The sequence below is a fragment of the Palaemon carinicauda genome, chromosome 44 (genome assembly GCF_036898095.1).
Source record: "Palaemon carinicauda isolate YSFRI2023 chromosome 44, ASM3689809v2, whole genome shotgun sequence".
Taxonomy (NCBI): Eukaryota; Metazoa; Arthropoda; class Malacostraca; order Decapoda; family Palaemonidae; genus Palaemon; species Palaemon carinicauda.
This window is the reverse complement of record NC_090768.1, coordinates 49481547-49501702: the sequence shown is the minus strand read 5'-3', so window position 1 is coordinate 49501702 and position 20156 is coordinate 49481547. Positions and strand designations below refer to the sequence as shown.

At 37.8% G+C, this 20156-nt stretch overlaps 1 protein-coding gene across 2 annotated transcripts in view; it reads left to right on the top strand.

The window, feature by feature from the left end:
* LOC137634329 (START domain-containing protein 10-like) overlaps positions 1 to 20156 on the top strand; it is a 54316-nt gene that overhangs the window by 14992 nt on the left and 19168 nt on the right. For both annotated transcript variants that reach the window (XM_068366712.1, XM_068366713.1), the window contains 4 exons: positions 13372 to 13512; positions 14308 to 14455; positions 14645 to 14797; positions 19226 to 19347. In XM_068366712.1, coding sequence (XP_068222813.1) covers positions 13372 to 13512; positions 14308 to 14455; positions 14645 to 14797; positions 19226 to 19347 — 564 coding nt within the window. The remainder of the gene's footprint in view (positions 1 to 13371; positions 13513 to 14307; positions 14456 to 14644; positions 14798 to 19225; positions 19348 to 20156) is intronic.

The following is a 20156-nucleotide window of genomic DNA, read 5'->3' as shown; positions in this document are numbered from 1 at the left end:
GAATTTTACATTTTTTTTTTAAAGTTTGATTTTATTACCAAATATTTATGTCCTGTGAATGTTTTTTTTTTTAGTGCTAGTTATGTTTTCCTGTCATAGTGTGTTGTGTTTTTATGTCCTAGCTTTTGACTTAACTGCTACATTAGCATAGGTGAGAGTGACTTTGGTGTTTATGTATTTAGGAGTGATCCAAATTACGTGAGAGTTTGTTACATGTCATAGGAATAGATTTCCATTATAACCCAAGAACTTGCTATATATTTTTTCTAGAAAATAAGGTCAATGGACTCATAAAAGTAAAAAAAAAATTCTGTACTCGTACTCAATGTTGTGTGATATCTACTCTCAGATGTCTTTGACATTAGTGCTCTGGCTCATATTTTACATAATGTGCTTACTACTAACGCCAACCTGTGCGTAAGAACTATCCTCAGTTTTTGGAATTCAACTTATCGTATATTACAATGAATCCTTTGTATGTAAAGTGCTAAGTATTAATAAGAAAAATTTAAAACTATGAATTTCCTGTCTCTTAACCAGCCCTCCCAGGCATTTGCACCTTTTCACTACCAGAAGTCACAGTTGTTTTATTTGGTATATATATATATATATATATATATATATATATATATATATATATATATATATATATATATATATATATATATATATATAGATAGATAGATAGATAGATAGATCCAGCCCTTCTTATTTACAGGGGTTAGGTAACAGAAACAAACACGAAAAGTGAGAATCCGCGAATACTCGCTGCCCTAGGGTGGGTTAACTCTTAACCTACCCATCATCATAGCTGTTACTCAATATCAAGTATTAATGTTTCAAAGACCTTATTGAGTTCTCAGATGAGAAACTAGTCCAATTCTAGATCCACACACACTTCCACATTGTGGAAACACATTATCAGGAGATAGTTTAAGTTGTGGATTATTACGTCTAACTGATCTTCTTGCTCTTTTTTCATTATTCTCCTGTTCACATTTTCTATGGAGTACGTGAATGCCTTCTTTAATTTTTGCCCCTTCAAGCAGTGCAGGCATGTGCATCTCTTTCCCAGGTTTTGTAATTGAAGTTAGATATTTTCATATTTGTTTTCAGACAAGTCTGTGAGACTTCAGCTTTAGGTGGAGAATCTTTTGTTTGTAGGGCCTTAGGTATCAGAGGCTGGACAGTGGTCTGGGACATCTCCAAATCTCAAGGTTTTAATTTTCATGGGTTTTTTGTCTTAAGAGTATAACTCGACTGTAAAGAAACTACTATAGATTCTCCATAGGTCTGTTGGGTATACACTTTCATGTCATTATCTACCCGGATTCAAGAAAGCACCGAATATTTGTCCACAAGGAAAAGGACGACCAATTAAGAGTTCTATAATTCAGCCTAAGCAAAGTCCCTCAAGTCTTCACAATTATCATGGATCCAGTCAGGAAATGTGTCCACATGTATGGTACATAATGTATGAGGTCTTTTGTACCTAGACAACTGCTTAATTCTTTAAAAATCCTTATCATGAGCCAGAGGGTCAAGGAACTTATTTTGACCCTTTTTACCAATTTGAATATTCTGGTCAACACTATAAAGTCTAAACTTACTCAACTCATTTGATACCTTATTTAGAGATGATGATTGATTTAGATAGTTTTCAGACTTCTTTATCTGGTAGGAGAGTAGATCCCTGTTTGTAGCAAGTGAATGAGTCTTTTGGGTACCATGGTCTCTTCGGAGAAGTTTGTGCTATATTTGCATCTTAGGATGCAACCTCTCCAATTCCACCTAAAGGAATAATAGGACAGAACCCCAGCTTTTGATTTGGTTCTTGGCCCATCCTTTCCCATTCTAGATCAAGTGGTCATGTAGTGGATCAACAAGGACTACCGTCTGTCATGCTGCAGCCTTGATGTCAGGAATTCCGATCTCTCACAGTATTCAGATGCATCGGTTGAAGGCTGGGGCACTATAATAGCAGAATTGCACCTTGGAACAAAGAGGTAGAGCTGCATATCAGCTGCCTAGGTCTTTTAGTACAGTGATCTTAAAGGACCTGATTCTAGTGGAAGAATGAGTGATAGGAAAGATTATGGCCCTCTATTCCAACAACACAACAGCACTCATATTAGCAACTCAGGGGGGAAAAATCTAATGTCCCTCTTCATTCTTGCTCCAAAACTCATGTAGTGGATGGAGTCAAGGAATGTTACTCTTGTGCCAACATTTGTCCTGGGGAAAATTAATGTACTAGTGGATCAACTGAGCAAGAAAAATTAGGTCTTGCCCAGAGAAAGGTCCTTGCAACCTTGAGTGTATCATTATTTTTTGGGTCAACCCACCATTGTCATATTCACCACCACCTTCAACCCAAGGCTGGATGTCTCCTGTTCCCCAGTTCTGAATCCTCTGAGAACATGCAGTAGATGTCATAATCCAAGACTAGTCAAATCTCAAGTACGACTTTCTCCCATTCACCAAGTTCAGAAAAGTAGTAAACAAATTCAAGGCTTTGCTGAAAGCAAGGATGATCTTCATAGCTTAATTCTGGCTCCAGAGGGAATGGGTTTGGTGTACAGTGTATTTCTTCTTCTAGCAGATAAGCTGGAATCTTTGCCACTCAGGAAAGATCTGCTCAGACAGCCATACTTCCATTGGCCATTCCAGGACCCCCTCATGTTTTGGCTGAGCGCTTATAGAAAGTCCACTGTCTACTCTGAGCAAAAAGCTTTTCTAAACCCACCTGGCTATCCATTATTGTTTATAATTTTAAATATTTAACTTAGCCGGTGAATATATAATAGCTGCAACTCTGTTGCTCGACAGACAAAAAACAGTAAAAACTCGCCAGCGATCGCTATACAGGTTGCGGGTGTGCCCACCAGCGCCAACTGTCGGCCAGATACCACTCTCTCGATGTAAACAAAGACTCAATTTCTTCTCTGTCGACGTGTCGACAAGACGTACTTTTACTCGCTGTAGAACCTGGAGTTTTCTCAACATATTTGGTGAAGTACTTCATTTTGGTTTGAGCTTTCGCAGTGCAGGTGTTTTATCTTCATCTTAAATCTTGAACTCGTTTTGGATAGATTTAATTTTTGGTGACAAAGAGAGTATGGACTTTCTTTTGACTTTTAAATGGCCGACCCTTCCCTTAGACGGAAGTGTGTTTAGGCTTTTAGTAATTATCTTATCACGTTATAAATTAATTATAGATTTTCCTCTATATATTTTATATCTCACCGCCTTTATTAGGCCTCTTCGATTAACTTTCCATTTATAATAAACATAAAAAATAAATTTTAATGTTTTGTTTATATGCGACCTTTCCTGAGAGTAGGCGGTCCTAACTTGGAAACCGAAGTTAAACAACGTTGAGCCCTTTCAATCGTAAATAGCTTTTAAAGAGCTAATGATTTAAAACTTTTTAAATGAATATTTTTAATAAATATTTTATGAAAGATTTTCTTTGAATAGTCTTCGTACTGTTTTCAAAGATGAACTAACGTTTAGTTTATTTATGCTACGCAGTTTGCGCTCTATCGTTATAGAGAGAGAGAGTATCACGGTTTCACTTTGCAGAAAGAGTAAATCGATTCTGACGTTTTGTTCATTCTTCTTTCAAAGCTTAAATGTTTTAAATTCTATTTTAAAGGAACTTTTTAATTGAAAAACCTTTCAGTTTTTTCCTTTGGTCAAATAACATGTTTTTTTGACGAAACGTAATTGGGCTCTTCTCTTAGGTGCGAAATCAAGAGAGAGAGAGAGATAGAGACGGAGGGAGAGAGAGGAGAGAAAACGTTCCGTTCAAGCGGGTAACGTTGTTCTCGAGTTACTCTCGTCCCTAGTCTCTGTACGGGGAGAAAGGATAAAACGTTTTTAGTTTTATTCTCGTCCCCAGGCAATGTACGGTGAGAGATTGAAAACGTAGTTTTGAATGAACTAGTGTTTATTCTCTTCCCCAACCACTGAATTTTTTTATCTTAAAATATGTTTACTGTTTTTTTGCTGGTATTAATGTGCTTGCATTATACGACTGATTTCGCATTTACTACCTTTTGATGAGGGTAGAATTGCGTGCTTCAGGTAGAAATCAGTGAAAGTTTCGATTTCAGTGAAATACAGTAAGTGCAAAACAGAAAATCGCATTGATAAAGTGATATTGCGCAAAGTGTTACAGTGTTGCGTCCGAGGGTTCGTCTGTTCGTGCCTGTCGTTCACCTAGTCCGGGACCTCTTGCAAGCTCCCAAGCCCAGGGGAGAAGTAATGTCGTACGACTTATGGGTTCGAGAGGCCTTGATCAGCGAACAGACGTTTCCCTCTATGGTATCGGGTGTATCTTACCAAGATCTCCCCTACCATAAGGCGAGAGAGACAATTTTCTCCTCGTCATCCGAAGGCTTTTCGCATAAGAAACCTGAAACAAGGTTTCGAGGCCCTTAAGCGAAAGTCGGTCCTTTCAGGACAGGTCCAGCGTCCTGGTTGCAGCCATTAGGACAGCTCTGACCCTATGCAGTCATCGGATAACTGCTCGCCGCCTAACAAAAGCGTAACACAGACTCCGAGAGTCTTTTTGTTGGCAAAGTGTTGCGGTCACAGACGTTACCCTCGTCTCTTACCGCAACCATTTCCGTTGATCCTAAATGGGTTGTACGGCAAGACATGCAGAATAAGCTTGCCTCCCTTATGGAAGACTATTCTGCCGATTAGTCCGTTGAGCCTAGCCGTTTATCTCATCGAGATCCTGGCTTTCAGCCAACCTAACGTTCCTTTGTGCGTCCTGTTGACGTTGGCGTAGCTAAGTCACGTCAGTCAGGTTGTTTAGAACCACACTCGATGCGGTCTCGTGTGGATTTTCAGCCACATTTGGACGTTAGGCCACTTGCTGATGCTCCTGTTGACGTTCAGGACGTTCGCTAACAATCGGAGTTGACTTGTTTTGACGCTGTGCGTCAACCTCCGCATTCTAGAGTTGTTTTGACTGCTCAGTCTAGGCGGTCAAAGCAGTCTCGAGTGGACGCTGTGCGTCCTCACGCACCTGTTGTTGTTGACAGTTCACAGACTGTCAAGCAGTTACATGACGTTGCGTCCTGGTCTCTCGCACCTGTTGTTGTTGACAGTTCACAGACTGTCAAGCAGTTACATGACGTTGCGTCCTGGTCCGCTACTAATGCACCAGTGCGTGTGGACTCTGCTTGTAAAGCATTGCCACCACGGTAGGTCTCTCCCTTGCTTGAGACTCAGCTGTTATCGGACAAGGTTCCTTTAGATGAGGAAGTTGCTGTTCCCCCTCCTACTGATATTCCCTTGAGGACTCTGTCAGACGGAGAGGAGCCTAAAGCTGCTTAGCCCTCTATGGACTTTAAATAAATCATGCTGATTAAAAAGGATCTTTGTCCGGATCTTTTTGTAACTGCTGCTCCTCGTTCGCCTAAACGTCAGAGCTTACACTAGGCCTAGCTACTTCGAAGCCGTTGTTTTATAAGCTAGTGCTCTCTCGCTCTCCTAGAGAGCTTTACGTTTGCTAGGCGACTGGTTTATCACCAGGAGGAGTTTGGGGGATACAGCCTTTGCTTTCCCTTCTTTTATACTGGCTTATAGAGCGAGAGTCTGATATGACACGAGAGAAGTTCTCGGCTTGGGAGTTCCTGCCTCTGCCCAGATAGACTTCTCAAATCTCTTAGACTCTCCCTGGCGCCTGGCCAGGAGACGCTCCAAGATTTTACAGGTCAACTTCACAGCTGTTTTCGAGCCTTTGAAGTTTTGCTGTACAATTATGTCATGCAAAAACAAGGCTTTCAGGGATGGCTCCAATGATCTGACAGCCACGTTCTCTGCAGGGACAAGTCCCTCAGGGATGGCTCCATGATTTGGCAGCCATGTTCACTGCAGGAGTACGTAAGAGGCAAGTGCGCTCAATGTGTTCATTGTCAAGACAAACTTCACGATGAAGTCTACCAGGCTGTCTTGACAGCATTTATGGAAGGCGACTGGATGGTCTCTCTCGACCTTCAGGAGGCATACTTCCACATTCCTATACACCCGGATTCCCAACCGTTTCTGAGGTTTGTTTACAGGAATGTGGGGTACCAGTTTCGAGCTATCGGAGATCAGAGCCTCCCTGTACTTGGACGACTGGCTTCTCAGAGCCTCTTCCAGTCATCGCTGTCTGAAGGATCTCAATTGGACTCTAGATCTGGCCAAGGAATTGGGACTCCTAGTCAATTTGGAAAAGTCACAGCTGGTCCCATCCCAAACTATTCTGTATTTAGGGATGGAGATTCACAGTCAAGTTTTTCAGGCTTTTCCGTCGGCCCCCAGAATAGATCAAGCCCTGCTCTCCATCCAGAAGATGCTGAAGAAAGAACGCTGCTCAGTCAGGCTGTGGATGAGTCTGGTAGGGACGCTGTCATCCCTGGAGCAATTTGTCTCGCTAGGAAGGCTACACCTCCGTCCTCTTCAATTCCATCTGGCTTTTCACTGGAAAAAGGACAAGACGCTAGAGGCGGTCTCGATCCCGATTTCCGAAAAGATAAAGTCTTGTCTGACTTGGTGGAAGGACAATATCAGCCTACGAGAGGGTCTTCCTCTGGCAGTTCAGATACCCAACCACGTTCTCTTCTCGGACGCATCGGACTTGGGCTGGGGCGCGACGCTGGACGGTCGGGAATGCTCAGGTCTGTGGAACTCGAGTCAGAGGAGCATGCATATCAACAGCAAGGAGCTTTTGGCGGTTCATCTGGTCTTGATAAGCTTCGAGAATCTCCTTCGAGGCAAGGTGGTGGAGGTAAACTCGGACAACACCACGGCCTTGGCGTACATTTACAAACAGGGAGGTACCCACTCACTGACTTTGTACGAGGTCGCAAGGGACCTGCTCATCTGGTCAAAAGATCGAGGCATCTCCCTAGTAACGAGGTTCATCCAGGGCGACTTGAACGTCCTAGCAGATTGTCTCAGTCGGAAAGGTCAAGTAATTCCAATTGAATGGACCCTCCACAAGGATGTGTGCAAGAGACTTTGGGCGACTTGGGGTCAACCCACCATACATCTCTTTGCAACCTCGCTGACCAAGAGGCTTCCAATCTATTGCTCTCCAGTCCCGGACCCAGCAGCAATACATATAGATGCCTTCCTCCTAGATTGGTCACATCTGGATCTTTACGCATTCCCACCATTCAAGATTGTCAACAAGGTACTGCAGAAGTTCGCCTCTCACGAAGGGACAAGGTTGACGTTAGTTGCTCCCCTCTGGCCCGCGAGAGAATGGTTCACCGAGGTACTTCGATGGTTAGTAGACGTTCCCAGAAGTCTTCCTCTAAGAGTAGACCTTCTACGTCAGCCACACGTAAAGAAGGTACACCAAAGCCTCCACGCTCTTCGTCTGACTGCCTTTAGACTATCGAAAGACTCTCGAGAGCTAGAGGCTTTTCGAAGGAGGCAGCCAGTGCGATTGCTAGAGCAAGGAGAGCTTCTACCATTAGAGTCTACCAATCGAAGTGGGAAGTCTTCCGAGACTGGTGCAAGTCAGTTTCTGTATCCTCGACCAGTACCTCTGTAGCCCAAATAGCTGTTTTTCTCTTATACCTGAGAAAAGGACGATCCCTTTCAGCTCCCACTATCAAGGGCTACAGAAGCATGTTGGCATCAGTCTTCCGGCATAGAGGCTTAGATCTTTCCAACAATAAAGATCTGCAAGACCTCCTTAAGTCTTTCGAGACCACTAAGGAGCGTCGTTTGGCTACTCCTGGGTGGAATTTAGACGTGGTCCTAAGATTCCTCATGTCAGACAGGTTTGAGCCTTCACAGTCAGCCTCCCTGAAAGATCTCACTCTTAAGACTCTTTTCCTGGTATGCTTAGCCTCAGCTAAAAGAGTCAGTGAGATTCATGCCTTCAGCAAGAACATCGGATTTTCGTCAGAAAAAGCCACTTGTTCTCTGCAACTTGGTTTTCTAGCCAAAAATGAGCTAACTTCTCGTCCTTGGCCTAAATCTTTCGTTATTCCCAGCTTATCGGAGATCGTAGGCAATGAACTAGAAAGAGTCTTATGCCCTGTTAGAGCTCTTAAGTTCTACTTAGCTCGTACTAAACCTTTACGAGGCCAATCTGAAGCGTTATGGTGTTCGGTTAAGAAACCATCCTTGCCTATGTCAAAGAATGCTTTGTCATGTTTTATCAGATTGTTAATACGAGAAGCTCATTCACACTTGAGTGAGGAAGACCGATCTTTGCTTAAGGTTAAGACACACGAGGTTAGAGCTGTAGCAACTTCCGTGGCCTTTAAGAAAAATAGATCTCTGCAAAGTATCATGGACGCAACCTATTGGAGAAGCAAGTCAGTGTTCGCGTCATGTTACTTAAAAGATGTCCAGTCTCTTTACGAGAACTGCTACACACTGGGACCATTCGTAGCAGCGAGTGCAGTTGTGGGTGAGGGCTCAACCACTACAATTCCCTAATTCCATATCCTTTTAATCTGTCTCTTGAAATGTTTTAATGTTTTTATGGGTTGTCCGGAAGGCTAAGAAGCCTTTCGCATCCTGGTTGATTTGGCGGGTGGTCAAAGTCATTTCTTGAGAGCGCCCAGATTAGGGATTTGATGAGGTCCTGTTGTATGGGTTGCAGCCCTTGATACTTCAGCTCCTGGGGGTCTGTTAGAGCTCTGTTAGAGCTCTTAAGTTCTACTTAGCTCGTACTAAACCTTTACGAGGCCAATCTGAAGCGTTATGGTGTTCGGTTAAGAAACCATCCTTGCCTATGTCAAAGAATGCTTTGTCATGTTTTATCAGATTGTTAATACGAGAAGCTCATTCACACTTGAGTGAGGAAGACCGATCTTTGCTTAAGGTTAAGACGCACGAGGTTAGAGCTGTAGCAACTTCCGTGGCCTTTAAGAAAAATAGATCTCTGCAAAGTATCATGGACGCAACCTATTGGAGAAGCAAGTCAGTGTTCGCGTCATGTTACTTAAAAGATGTCCAGTCTCTTTACGAGAACTGCTACACACTGGGACCATTCGTAGCAGCGAGTGCAGTTGTGGGTGAGGGCTCAACCACTACAATTCCCTAATTCCATATCCTTTTAATCTGTCTCTTGAAATGTTTTAATGTTTTTATGGGTTGTCCGGAAGGCTAAGAAGCCTTTCGCATCCTGGTTGATTTGGCGGGTGGTCAAAGTCATTTCTTGAGAGCGCCCAGATTAGGGATTTGATGAGGTCCTGTTGTATGGGTTGCAGCCCTTGATACTTCAGCTCCTGGGGGTCTGTCAGCATCCTAAGAGGATCGCGGGGCTCCGTAAGGAAGACGTACTTACAAGGCAGAGTAATCGTCTAAGTCGACTTCCTTACCAGGTACCTATTTATTTTGGTTTTGTTATATTGATAACTGTCAAAATGAAATAAAAAACTCTTAGCTTATACGATGTAAACATATTTAACTGGTCTCTACCCACCACCCTGGGTGTGAATCAGCTATTATATATTCACCGGCTAAGTTAAATATTTAAAAATTATATTTTAATTATAAAATAAATTTTTGAATATACTTACCCGGTGAATATATAAATTAAACGACCCTCCCTTCCTCCCCAATAGAGACGCAGTGGGATGAGAAGAAATTGAGTCTTTGTTTACATCGAGAGAGTAGTATCTGGCCGACAGTTGGCGCTGGTGGGCACACTCGCAACCTGTATAGCGATCGCTGGCGAGTTTTTACCGTTTTTTGTCTGTCGAGCAACAGAGTTGCAGCTATTATATATTCACCGGGTAAGTATATTCAAAAATTTATTTTATAATTAAAATATCATATTTCAGTTCTGATGTTCCTTGTACCAGTGTCTTCTGGGTAGTCTACTTTATCTTTTATATGTCTAGAGGAATTTCAACTTTGAGATCTTCTCTATACAATTTAATAAAAAAATTTCTGCTTTTGTGGGTATGGTACTAAAAACACCATAGTTCCAGCTATTAAAGGATACACTTCTATGAAGGCATTTATTTTTAAGCACACAGGCCCTGATCTGTCTTATAATCCAGATATCAGTAATTGCATTAGATCCTTTATAATTGAGGTTCGTATTACCTTAGGCACATCTTCTAACACTGTAAAGTGCCTTAGTATTTATCTAGTTCCCTTTATGAATCTATACAATCTGCTGGTTTTTAAGAGTTATCAGTAATAATGCCTTTTTAGTACTGTATAACCCCTGGAACAGCTAAAAGAGTTTGTGTAACATGTAACATCGGTTTCACTTCTAACAATGCGGTTTTATACCTTTTACCAGAAAAAAACCTTTTAAAAAACCAATGGTCTACTCAGACATCTAATCTAATGTTCCCTGAACTCTTTTTACTGGGAAAGGCACAAATGAAATGCCTTGATGCTATGTATTGGATCTAAAGGATTTTTAAAAATAAAACTTTGAATTTAGAACAAGATAAGGAATTTTTTTTGCTCTATAAGAAATGGTGAATCCTGTCCAAGAATGCTATGTCCTTACTAAAGAAATTGATAGGTGAACTACACAATAACATTGATGAAGCCTCTCTAAATTTGCTAAATGTAAAGCTCATGGTATGAAATCTGCCACTTTTAATTTCTTAAAAAAACCTCTCCTTTGAGAAAGGTTTGTAACTCAGTGAAGATGCAATCCTGTATTCAATGGAGCAACTCAGTGGAGATGCAATTCTGTATTCGATGCTTTTTATTTTTATGACATCCAAATTGTTTATATAAGGGACATATTAGCTTATACCAGAAGAAGTTTATCCTTCTCCCTTGCCTTAGCCTCCCTTATTTTGCTAGCCTGTCCTTATCTTGTATGGCAAAGTCTTAAGCACAGGGACTATTACCCATAGTAATACTGTACAGTTAGAAAGAAAGTCATATCTGTTATGCTTCTTAAGTCGCTCCTGCACGAGAAATTCCATGATCGTCACCATCATTAGGCTTTGACGAGCATAGGCTGCAGAAGACTGGATTCAAATGAAAAAGCATTCACTTTATCTTCCTTTGTTTACATTCAGGCAGGTTTTTTACTCCAGGTACATCTACCATTATCCATCCATTAACTAAATCTGTTTGTATATTGGGTACTATTAATTGAAATGAAGATTTTCATAATACAGTATTGTAAATTTTTTTATCTCCCTACCTACTCAATATCCATAAATAACCTCTATAATGCAAGTGTGTATCGGTACTACTGCAATACTGACATATGGTGATGAGAAAGTGCAAATATCTGGGCAGGTTAGTTAAAACCAAGGAAAACGTGGTTCCATTTTTTTTTTAAACTAGCATTATAGATATATGGGCATATGTTTATTGGGTAAGTATTGAAATAATATTTCATTTGAAAATTTGCCATTTTTCATACTATGAGTACTTTCTCTTATTATCATTAATAGGTGAGTAATCCAGTTTCAGTTATTTTTGTAAATATTTTGCATTGTTCACTTGCATGTTCTTATTTATAATGAAATGCACTACTTCAGTTATGCTCTAATGCAGTATTTGATATTTTTTTCTTGCAAACTATTTTATTTGGGTGCAGTACAGTATTCATAATTTTATGGATCAAGGTATTATTTGTATAAACAAACTGTTTATAAAATAAGCTAAGAAATTTAGATTTCTGGAGCACTAGAAATACATGAGGATGATCTTAATACAGTTTAAGACAAAGGAAACACTAAACCTCATTAATCAATGTTTCATGGGTAGTAGGTTGCTCTAGGCACTAGATACCTGTTGTGATACTACCACTTGAGAGTTATAGGATCATTTAAGGACTGGCCTGACAGTTTAATGTTGGATCCTTCTTTTCACATTCTTTCCTCACACATCTGACAGTACCAAGAATAAAGCACTTAACACTCCCATTTAAATGGACTGTTATAGTAACTGTTCATTGGATGTTTGGTCATATCTTATAGTAGAGACTTATGGTATTAGCTATGTTACCATCAGTTCTTTTAAGAAGACTCTCCAATAATAGCCTCTTAAATAATGCAATCCACGGGGTGAAAAGCTAAAAATAGAAATGTATGATAGTGAGTGAGCATAGAAGGAAAAAGGGCTATCCAAAATCAATCTGATGTCATGAGGAAAAACACAGTAGGCTTTTGAACCAGTTTTACTGATGCGCAAGTGTGATGTTTTGTCACTGGGAGAACTTAGGGAACCATATGTATGGGTATCAGCAACTGGCAGTAGCAGGTTATCTTTTTTATGAAGAGTCAGAGAATTTGTGGTGATAAACCAATAAGTTATGTGGAAGTGAGGAGTTTGTGATGAAAGAAATATTCATTTAGTAGTGCAAAATATTTTACACATGTATAGTATTCCCATTTCCTATTATTTTATATGGACAATTATAGAGTGATTTAAAAATGTGTTAGGTGTACAAGCAGCTGAAAATGTGGCATTTTCTTTTAGCTATTAGGCAACTATGATTTCAGTTTTATAAGTTACCCACTTGGCTCATTCTTGAATTATGGCATATGTAAAACTATGATTTGTAGAACCTTAAACATTTTGTTTTATTCTATCAGCAATAAGGCATGAGTTCAGAGCATTGAAGACATGCTGTGTGTAACATATTACCTGTATATGGTATTAAATTCCATATATCTTATGGACATACCAGATTTTGTAATACAATTCTTATATAGTATGTATTTAGGTTGAATTCATAATATTTATTTTTCATAAGAAGTTATAGTACTACCTGTACTACTGTGCTGAGATTCCTAATTGGCATGATTGGCATTAGGATTTAGAAGTTTATTGTACTGTATTAGGATTTAGCAGTTTACTTATCATTGCTAATATTCTTCTGTTACATTTGGATCAGTGGTACGAGGTTAGTATTATGTTAACTTCATTGTAAGGTGTATTGCAGCTAGCTGATTTTTGCTGATTTTAGTTATAGCTTACCAGGGGGGAAATTTTCTGTTGGTAAATTTATTGTTTATAGTACTTATATAAGCATTACTGTATTATCTCAATACAAACTTTGAAAGCTCTTTGTCTAATGTAAACAATGGTATGAAATTTACCAGAATATGTCTATGCAAAAATTGCATTAGTTTTGATGTTTCAGTTGTAATGTTAGTGTAATGTTGCCTTGTTGTGGTATTCAAACTAAGAGACTTTTGAACAGTCAAGTTTCAAATGAAGCACAGGTATAATACTCAAACCTGTTAATATCTGTCCCTTTTTATTGTCATTCATTAAAATATGTGCAAGCATTCTGCTTATTTTCTCTCCATTGCACAAGGTACAGTACTAATAATTGAAAATAGTGAAAAAGGAATTATATATATGCCTGCTTTTGCTCTTTTTACTTCATTGTGGGTTTTCCAGGTAAGAGTAGCAGATGATCGTGATTTTGAACGGCTAAAGCAGCTATGTGATTGTCATGATGGCTGGAATCTGGCTTTTAACCATCCACCTACAAAAGTTTGGACAAGGCCAATGAGAAACACCACATTTCACATGATTAAGGTATGGTAATTGGATATTGGTGGTATCATAACTGAAATTTCATACAATAAACAAACCATTAACTTATATCTCTCTTGATAGCTCATTGGTAGTCTACTGCTAGTATTGTCTCAAATCCTTGCCCATCCAGAAGCATTTATTATAAAATAATCTCTGCTGTTGGTATTGTTTCAAATCTGTGCCCATCCAGAAGCACACACACATACAGAAAGAGAGAATTTGGGTCATTTTTATCTTCTTTTTTTTCCACTTGTGGTAGGATAAATATTCATATATTCATTGAAAAAACTACTTACATTTTTTTTAATGTAAATAAAACCTTAAAACACGGCATTCGTATCTCAGACCTGCAAGTTTAACCAGACGTTATCCATTTTAAAAAATCATGACTTTTAAAAAGGTTATTGTGCTTCATTGAAGCATTTTTACTTTTGTTTTTAATTTCTGGTAAATTTTGACCATTAACTATTCACAACTTTTTTACTCAACAGTATCATTGAGTGGTGTTAGATATAGTATAAAGTAGTGATGATGATGATATATTTATCATCATCATGATTTTCTAACAGAAATAGTGTTTGTTTACAGCTAAGGTTCTATGAATAGTAAAAATTTTAACAAACCACCTCATGAGAATGGGGCTATGAATAAAGGCCATGCAATAGATTTTTACAAATTTTGTCTTAGAATATAATCGAGAGACACAAGCACTGAGGCAAAAATCTCAGTCAATTAATTTTAAATTTCCCAAATCAACATATAATGCGAAACTATCCATGAATGTTTCATTAACAGGTCTGTACCATTTACAACGATATCGATGCAAATGTTTTGTATGATGTACTCCATGATCCTCACTACCGGCACATATGGGACAAGCACATGGTTCAGTCAATTGATGTTGGATATCTTAACCCAAATAATGATGTTTCCTACTATGCAAGTGAGTATCTTGAAAAGGAATCAGTATGAGAAGTAAATGCCCAGTGTTCACTTTTTTATTTGATCAGTATATATTTTTATATTTAGAAGCAGTTGGTAGGCTTTATTTACCTCTGTCCAATAATAGATAGAGTATTTAGACTGGCTTAGTTGCAATAAGTTAGCAAAATCAACATTATTTTTTTTTCAGTTTCTTGTCCAGCTCCTATAAAGAATCGTGACTTTGTCCTTCAGCGATCATGGTTAGACACGGGGAAAGAGCTGTATGTTTTGAATCATTCAGTATTCCACCATCAGTATCCACCTAAGAAAGGTTTTGTCCGTGGTCTTTCCCATCTTACAGGTGAGCTAGATGACATGATTTTATAGGAATGAATCTTATGTATTATTGAAACATTGTTTCAACCAGTAATAAAATGAACTGTGTGAAAAGAAATTATATGACTTTATGTATCTTTGTTTAAGCTATTTGATATTAAAATTTGTTTAAGCTATTTGATATTAAAATAAATTAAGTAAGTAAACTAGTAAGGAGAAGAGATGAAATTCATGACATAACTCTTTATATACTATTCATATACTATATCATACTAACTTTGAAAGACTTGCATTATTGAAAGTGCCTTGTTTTTTAAACAAGGAAGAGCAATTATGCAATGAAGATACAGCTTTTTGGCTTGAGGTGTATTACACCAGGTAATAGCCTTGTGTACTACACTTGATGTTTATAGCATTAAACTTCAGTATTGTATGTGCTGTTGAAGACAGGCCAGTTTAAGTAGGGTGTGATGCTTCTTAAGAAGCGAACACCATTTCATGATATTAGCGCTGCTTGGACCCTCAGTTATACATTACTGAATCCCTTATAATTTGTGAGTCTGATGGGCAAGCAAAAACTATTTATTGTGTTCCTCATCTTTTTTTTTTCAGCAAGATTCATAAAATAATTTCCAATCATAGTTTGTTTTGATTCTAAAATGTGTAAGAAGTCTGAATTTGTTTTTGATTATCTTTACTTTACATCTGAAATCTTCCAGTTTGCTGATAATGATCTATAAGTAAATACTGTACATACTTTATAGTTGCATAAGGTTTGCTTCTAAATAGTGTGCTGTATAGCGTATATTTAAGTAATATTCAATGGATTCAGCCTTTTTACATATTCAGACTTCACAGATATCAGTTATTTTTATGTTTTCCAGTTAGGACATCATTCTTCTTTGCAAACAATAATCATGGCCTTTTAGCATTCTCATGTAATTTTCAGTCTAAAGTAATTTTTCTTCTAATGACTGGTATGAAAACATTTCCTGTTACAGTGGCTGGATCTACTCCAGGGACAGTGCCCACTACCACAGCTATCTGGATTTAGTATTCTGCTTGCACTATTTTCTCTGACCATTGCTTTACCTGCCTCAGTAATATTTCTTTTTACAATACATACACTTGTGGTTGTGGTCAAATCTTCAGAGGAGACATCTTTCAACTGCAATTGGTTTTATCCTGATGATTTATAAAAGACCAGTTATCATTTAACATTACTCCCACTCAAGTGACCATTGAAGCACCTTGTACAACCTCCAGTCATGTTAAAATACTTTTGTCTTCAAGGTCCTGATTTTTCAATGCTTGTTAATAAGGCTGCTGCCATTATCTCTATGAAGTGGTCCTTTTCCACTTTTCCAAGCTGTGATGTAATACAATCTAAATAATCATAGACATCATCATCATTAAACTCTTATGTATATAGGGATCATGATCAAGCTGCAGTTTAATTACATTTGACAAAGGCCTTTACTGGTTATCACTTCCTATTTTCACAAAGGCAACAGTATCTTCACTTGCCTGTAGAACTCATCAATAATTACAATATTGCTGGACTTTTGAAATCTATATGTTGCAAAAGCCAATCCGTAGTCATTTCAGTATGGTATTTGACTTCAGTAGGCTCAGGAAGAATTCTGTTCCCAGCTGAATACAGTAATCCTTATTATTCTCAGTTACAGTGCCAAATATAATAGTCTGATTAGTTTCAGACTGTAATGCACTTGAGTTGCAATTCAGTTGCTGGTGATAGCAGCTTTATCACAGTGACTTCAAGAAAGGGAACTGAATTAGGGCCTAAATAGGATTGAAGACCTCTTTGAGTAGTCATCCTCATTCTCTTTCGGCCCTGTTCTTACTTGACCATTTTTATGGAGACAACAGTGAAGGGATTATGCCATCAATTTCCTTCTATTGGTGCTTTTTACAAGCTATTCTGGTTATGTAGAAGATGCTTTTTAGCATCTAAATATGCTTTTTTTGGTTCTTGTAATTCTGATGTAGATACGAGCTTCTTGTGATTCTGCCTTTCCTTGTAGATATCATTTGTAACTTTGGTGCAAACACAACCTTCAGCCTTTTCTTGCGAGTTATGTTCTAAGTTGTAGTCAGAGTAATAAATCCTAGCCTGAAGGTGCACTTGTGCAAGATTTTTGGTCCTAACGTAAAAATCCATCCTGGTGAAGCTTATTAACTGGCTGATCCAGTCTTGAGTACATTATACTTACCACAGCTGCTAGTAAGGCCAAGTTGGTATGAAACTCAAGTATCTGGGAACCTAGGATTGCACTGCTCAAATGGCTAATCTTCACTGCTTTGCTGCCTACCCAGGTTTTTCAGTGTCCCAGAGACTGAACAGGTACATGTACGATCAGTGTCCGGGCCCCTCACCCTAGCTAGGACCAGGGTGACCAGGGAAGTGCTATTAATCATTCAGAAGGTAGACAGTAAGGTCATATTATTTTCAGTGAAATCTATCAAGCCAGGGCAATGGTTTGAACTCAAGGTCCACAAATTGTGTCACTAGTGATCCAGCTAAGCTACCACAATCCTATCTATAGGGTGGTACTGCAAAGGCCATGACAACTACAAGTCGCAATAGATCTTGCATATGTATGCGTGTTGAAGGACTTGGTGTGATGGTAGTAAATTTTGAGAAGAGGATATAACCTCTATTGATTCTGCTGAGGCACAGACTAAGCAGTAAATTAATTAGCTCAGAGAGGATCTATAAAGGCTTGAAAATAAGCTGATACCTTGAATAGAGCCATCTATCAGAGCAGAGATGGATATGAATTTGGCTTGAATATGATCAGTGAAAACCTAGAAAGTACTGTATAGAAATAAAGACTTGGACCATACAGAAATGCTTTTTGAAGGGGCTTAATATAATAGAGAATTCACGATGTTTAGCCTTGGAGAAAGTAGAGAATTTGTAAGATGTTTGTGCCCCAAAGAGATGGTAGAGTATTCATTTAATGTTAATGCTGAATGGCTTCACAGGCCAAAGTGCTGGATTATATAGCCCAAATTCATAAGTCCAATTAAACTAAATGTTTAACCCCAAAAGAGAAAACTTAACAAATTTTTATATGTTTTGAATGATAAACATTGAGTAAAGGTAACTTCAGTATGCAATTTTAGCATAATAAAGTTATATACTGGGTGTCTTACATCCCTTAAACAATCATAGTAATAGTTGACAAGTGTATTTTTACTGGAGAAGTCAATAAGTGGAAACTATTTGCCTTTTATGTTTGCATGAATGCATGCGTAATATTTTGAAATGGTTTACATAGTGTCTCATGTTCTGAATTCTATTGTAATCATGTTTGTGTTCTCATGGTGTTAAGGTTTCCCTTTGAATGTGTAACTAACATTTAGCCTATTGCTACATATGTACAAGGTTAAATGTTGAATGTGTTACTAACATCTAACCCACTGCTATATATGGATTTTTTTTTTTATGATATAAATATGACAAATTTTTGGGACAATTGACATGATATTTGTAAGTCTGTTGAAAAAATGGCATATGTGACAAAGGATCTATGGAAGGACTACTGTACTAATTATAGATCTATCTATTGGTTTTGATGTATAAAGTAACTTACGAGGACAGTAAAAGTTTTTAATTTTCATGTAAAAAAAAAAGTATGGTATGGCATAGTATGGTATGTTCTATTTGTCATTTCTAAAGACACACCTAGAAGGAAAATATCTTGGTGAGAATATTTATCTAACCATAAATTTGAAAGATAGTATTAGATGAATTAGGTAATTTTATCAAGAAATTTTTCACTTAAAATGCTAGAATGAAATAGGTCTAATGTTACTACTAATTTCTTTTGTACTTGAATTTATAGTTTTGGGGAAGTTTGGGATTTACTCTAGTGTTGAAATTTATAACATAAATGAGAGTTGTGTAAATGGAAAAACCTGAAATACAAATTTCAAATATTTATTGAACAGTCAGACTGGCTATTAAAAACTAAAATGACATGATAATCCTCATAATCTATTTTAGTATTCAGTGCATAATTTGTCTGCTAGTCATAAAAGTACAGTGTACTTAGTTTTCAACTAAATATAAGACATATACCTTATATGCATGTCTGAATACAGGTAACCATTAAGGGTGTTTTAAAGGTACTAATGTTGGTGCAGGATCTTATTACTGAAATATTTTGTTGCTGTGTGACATAATAGTCACAATTTATATATATATATAAAAAAAAAAATTACCGATGTGATCTACAGTGTAACTGATTTTGTTCATACACCCCATTTCAGAACTATATTTGCTTGGTATCATTGATAGCTTTTATTTACATGCCATGTAGATGCTACTTATTTGCAATGTAAGATCATGCTCCTATGTAAGTAACTGTTAATCCTCCTTAATAATGGTACAACCTGTACACCCATGTATGTATCCTTCCCATAGGCTACCTGATCCGCCCTCTGCCCTCTGGTGGGTGTTCCTTCAGCTACGTATCGCACTGCGATCCCAGGGGGAAGCTACCTCCTTGGCTTGTCAACAAAGTAACTAATGTGCTTGCTCCTAAGGTAATTAATTGTACTTATATGAACTGCTGAGAATTTTAGGAGGATTTTGCATATTTTTCAATAATCAGGTTTTCTTTAGTTTAGAAAGTGCTTTTTTCTCCTACAGCTTTTGCTTTCAGTATTTACTAGATTTTTGGCATATTTATTTCTATTTATTGAACCTTGGTAAAAGAATGCCCCTGCATGATGCTTTGAATTGCAAATTTTAACCCTGTGCATAAGGAATCGCAAGTAAAATCTATATTTTCAGAAGGTGATGTCTACTAAAGTAGAGGAAAGGTAATTTATACCTTTCAAATGTATACATAATCACTGACTTACCAAATTGTCCAACTTATGATATCTTAATCTTATATGATAATAGGGATATGACAATTGTAAAATATTTTTAATTAGTGCACGGCAACATTTAAAGTGCAATAAGGTTGCACACTACCTGGGATGTACGCATCTCCCTTATTGTCACAGATGCCTCACTTTCACCAGGCAATTGAGCTGTATTGGTGTTAGCAATATATATATATATATATATATACATATATATACACATACACACACACAGTAGGGTCCCGAATTATGCGAGAATTTGGTCGATCAATGCCCCCGCATAAATGGAAAATAGCATATTTCGAAGCACACAACTAACAGAAATAATTCCATTAGTGCCATGGCAACCAGCAACTTGCCTATTCAAATGTGTTTACTACCCATTTCCAATACTTTCTATGTACTATAATTTATTTTTTATGATCTTAAATTGTTCTTATAAATAAATCAAACATTTGATATACTTTTAAAGTTCAGATAAC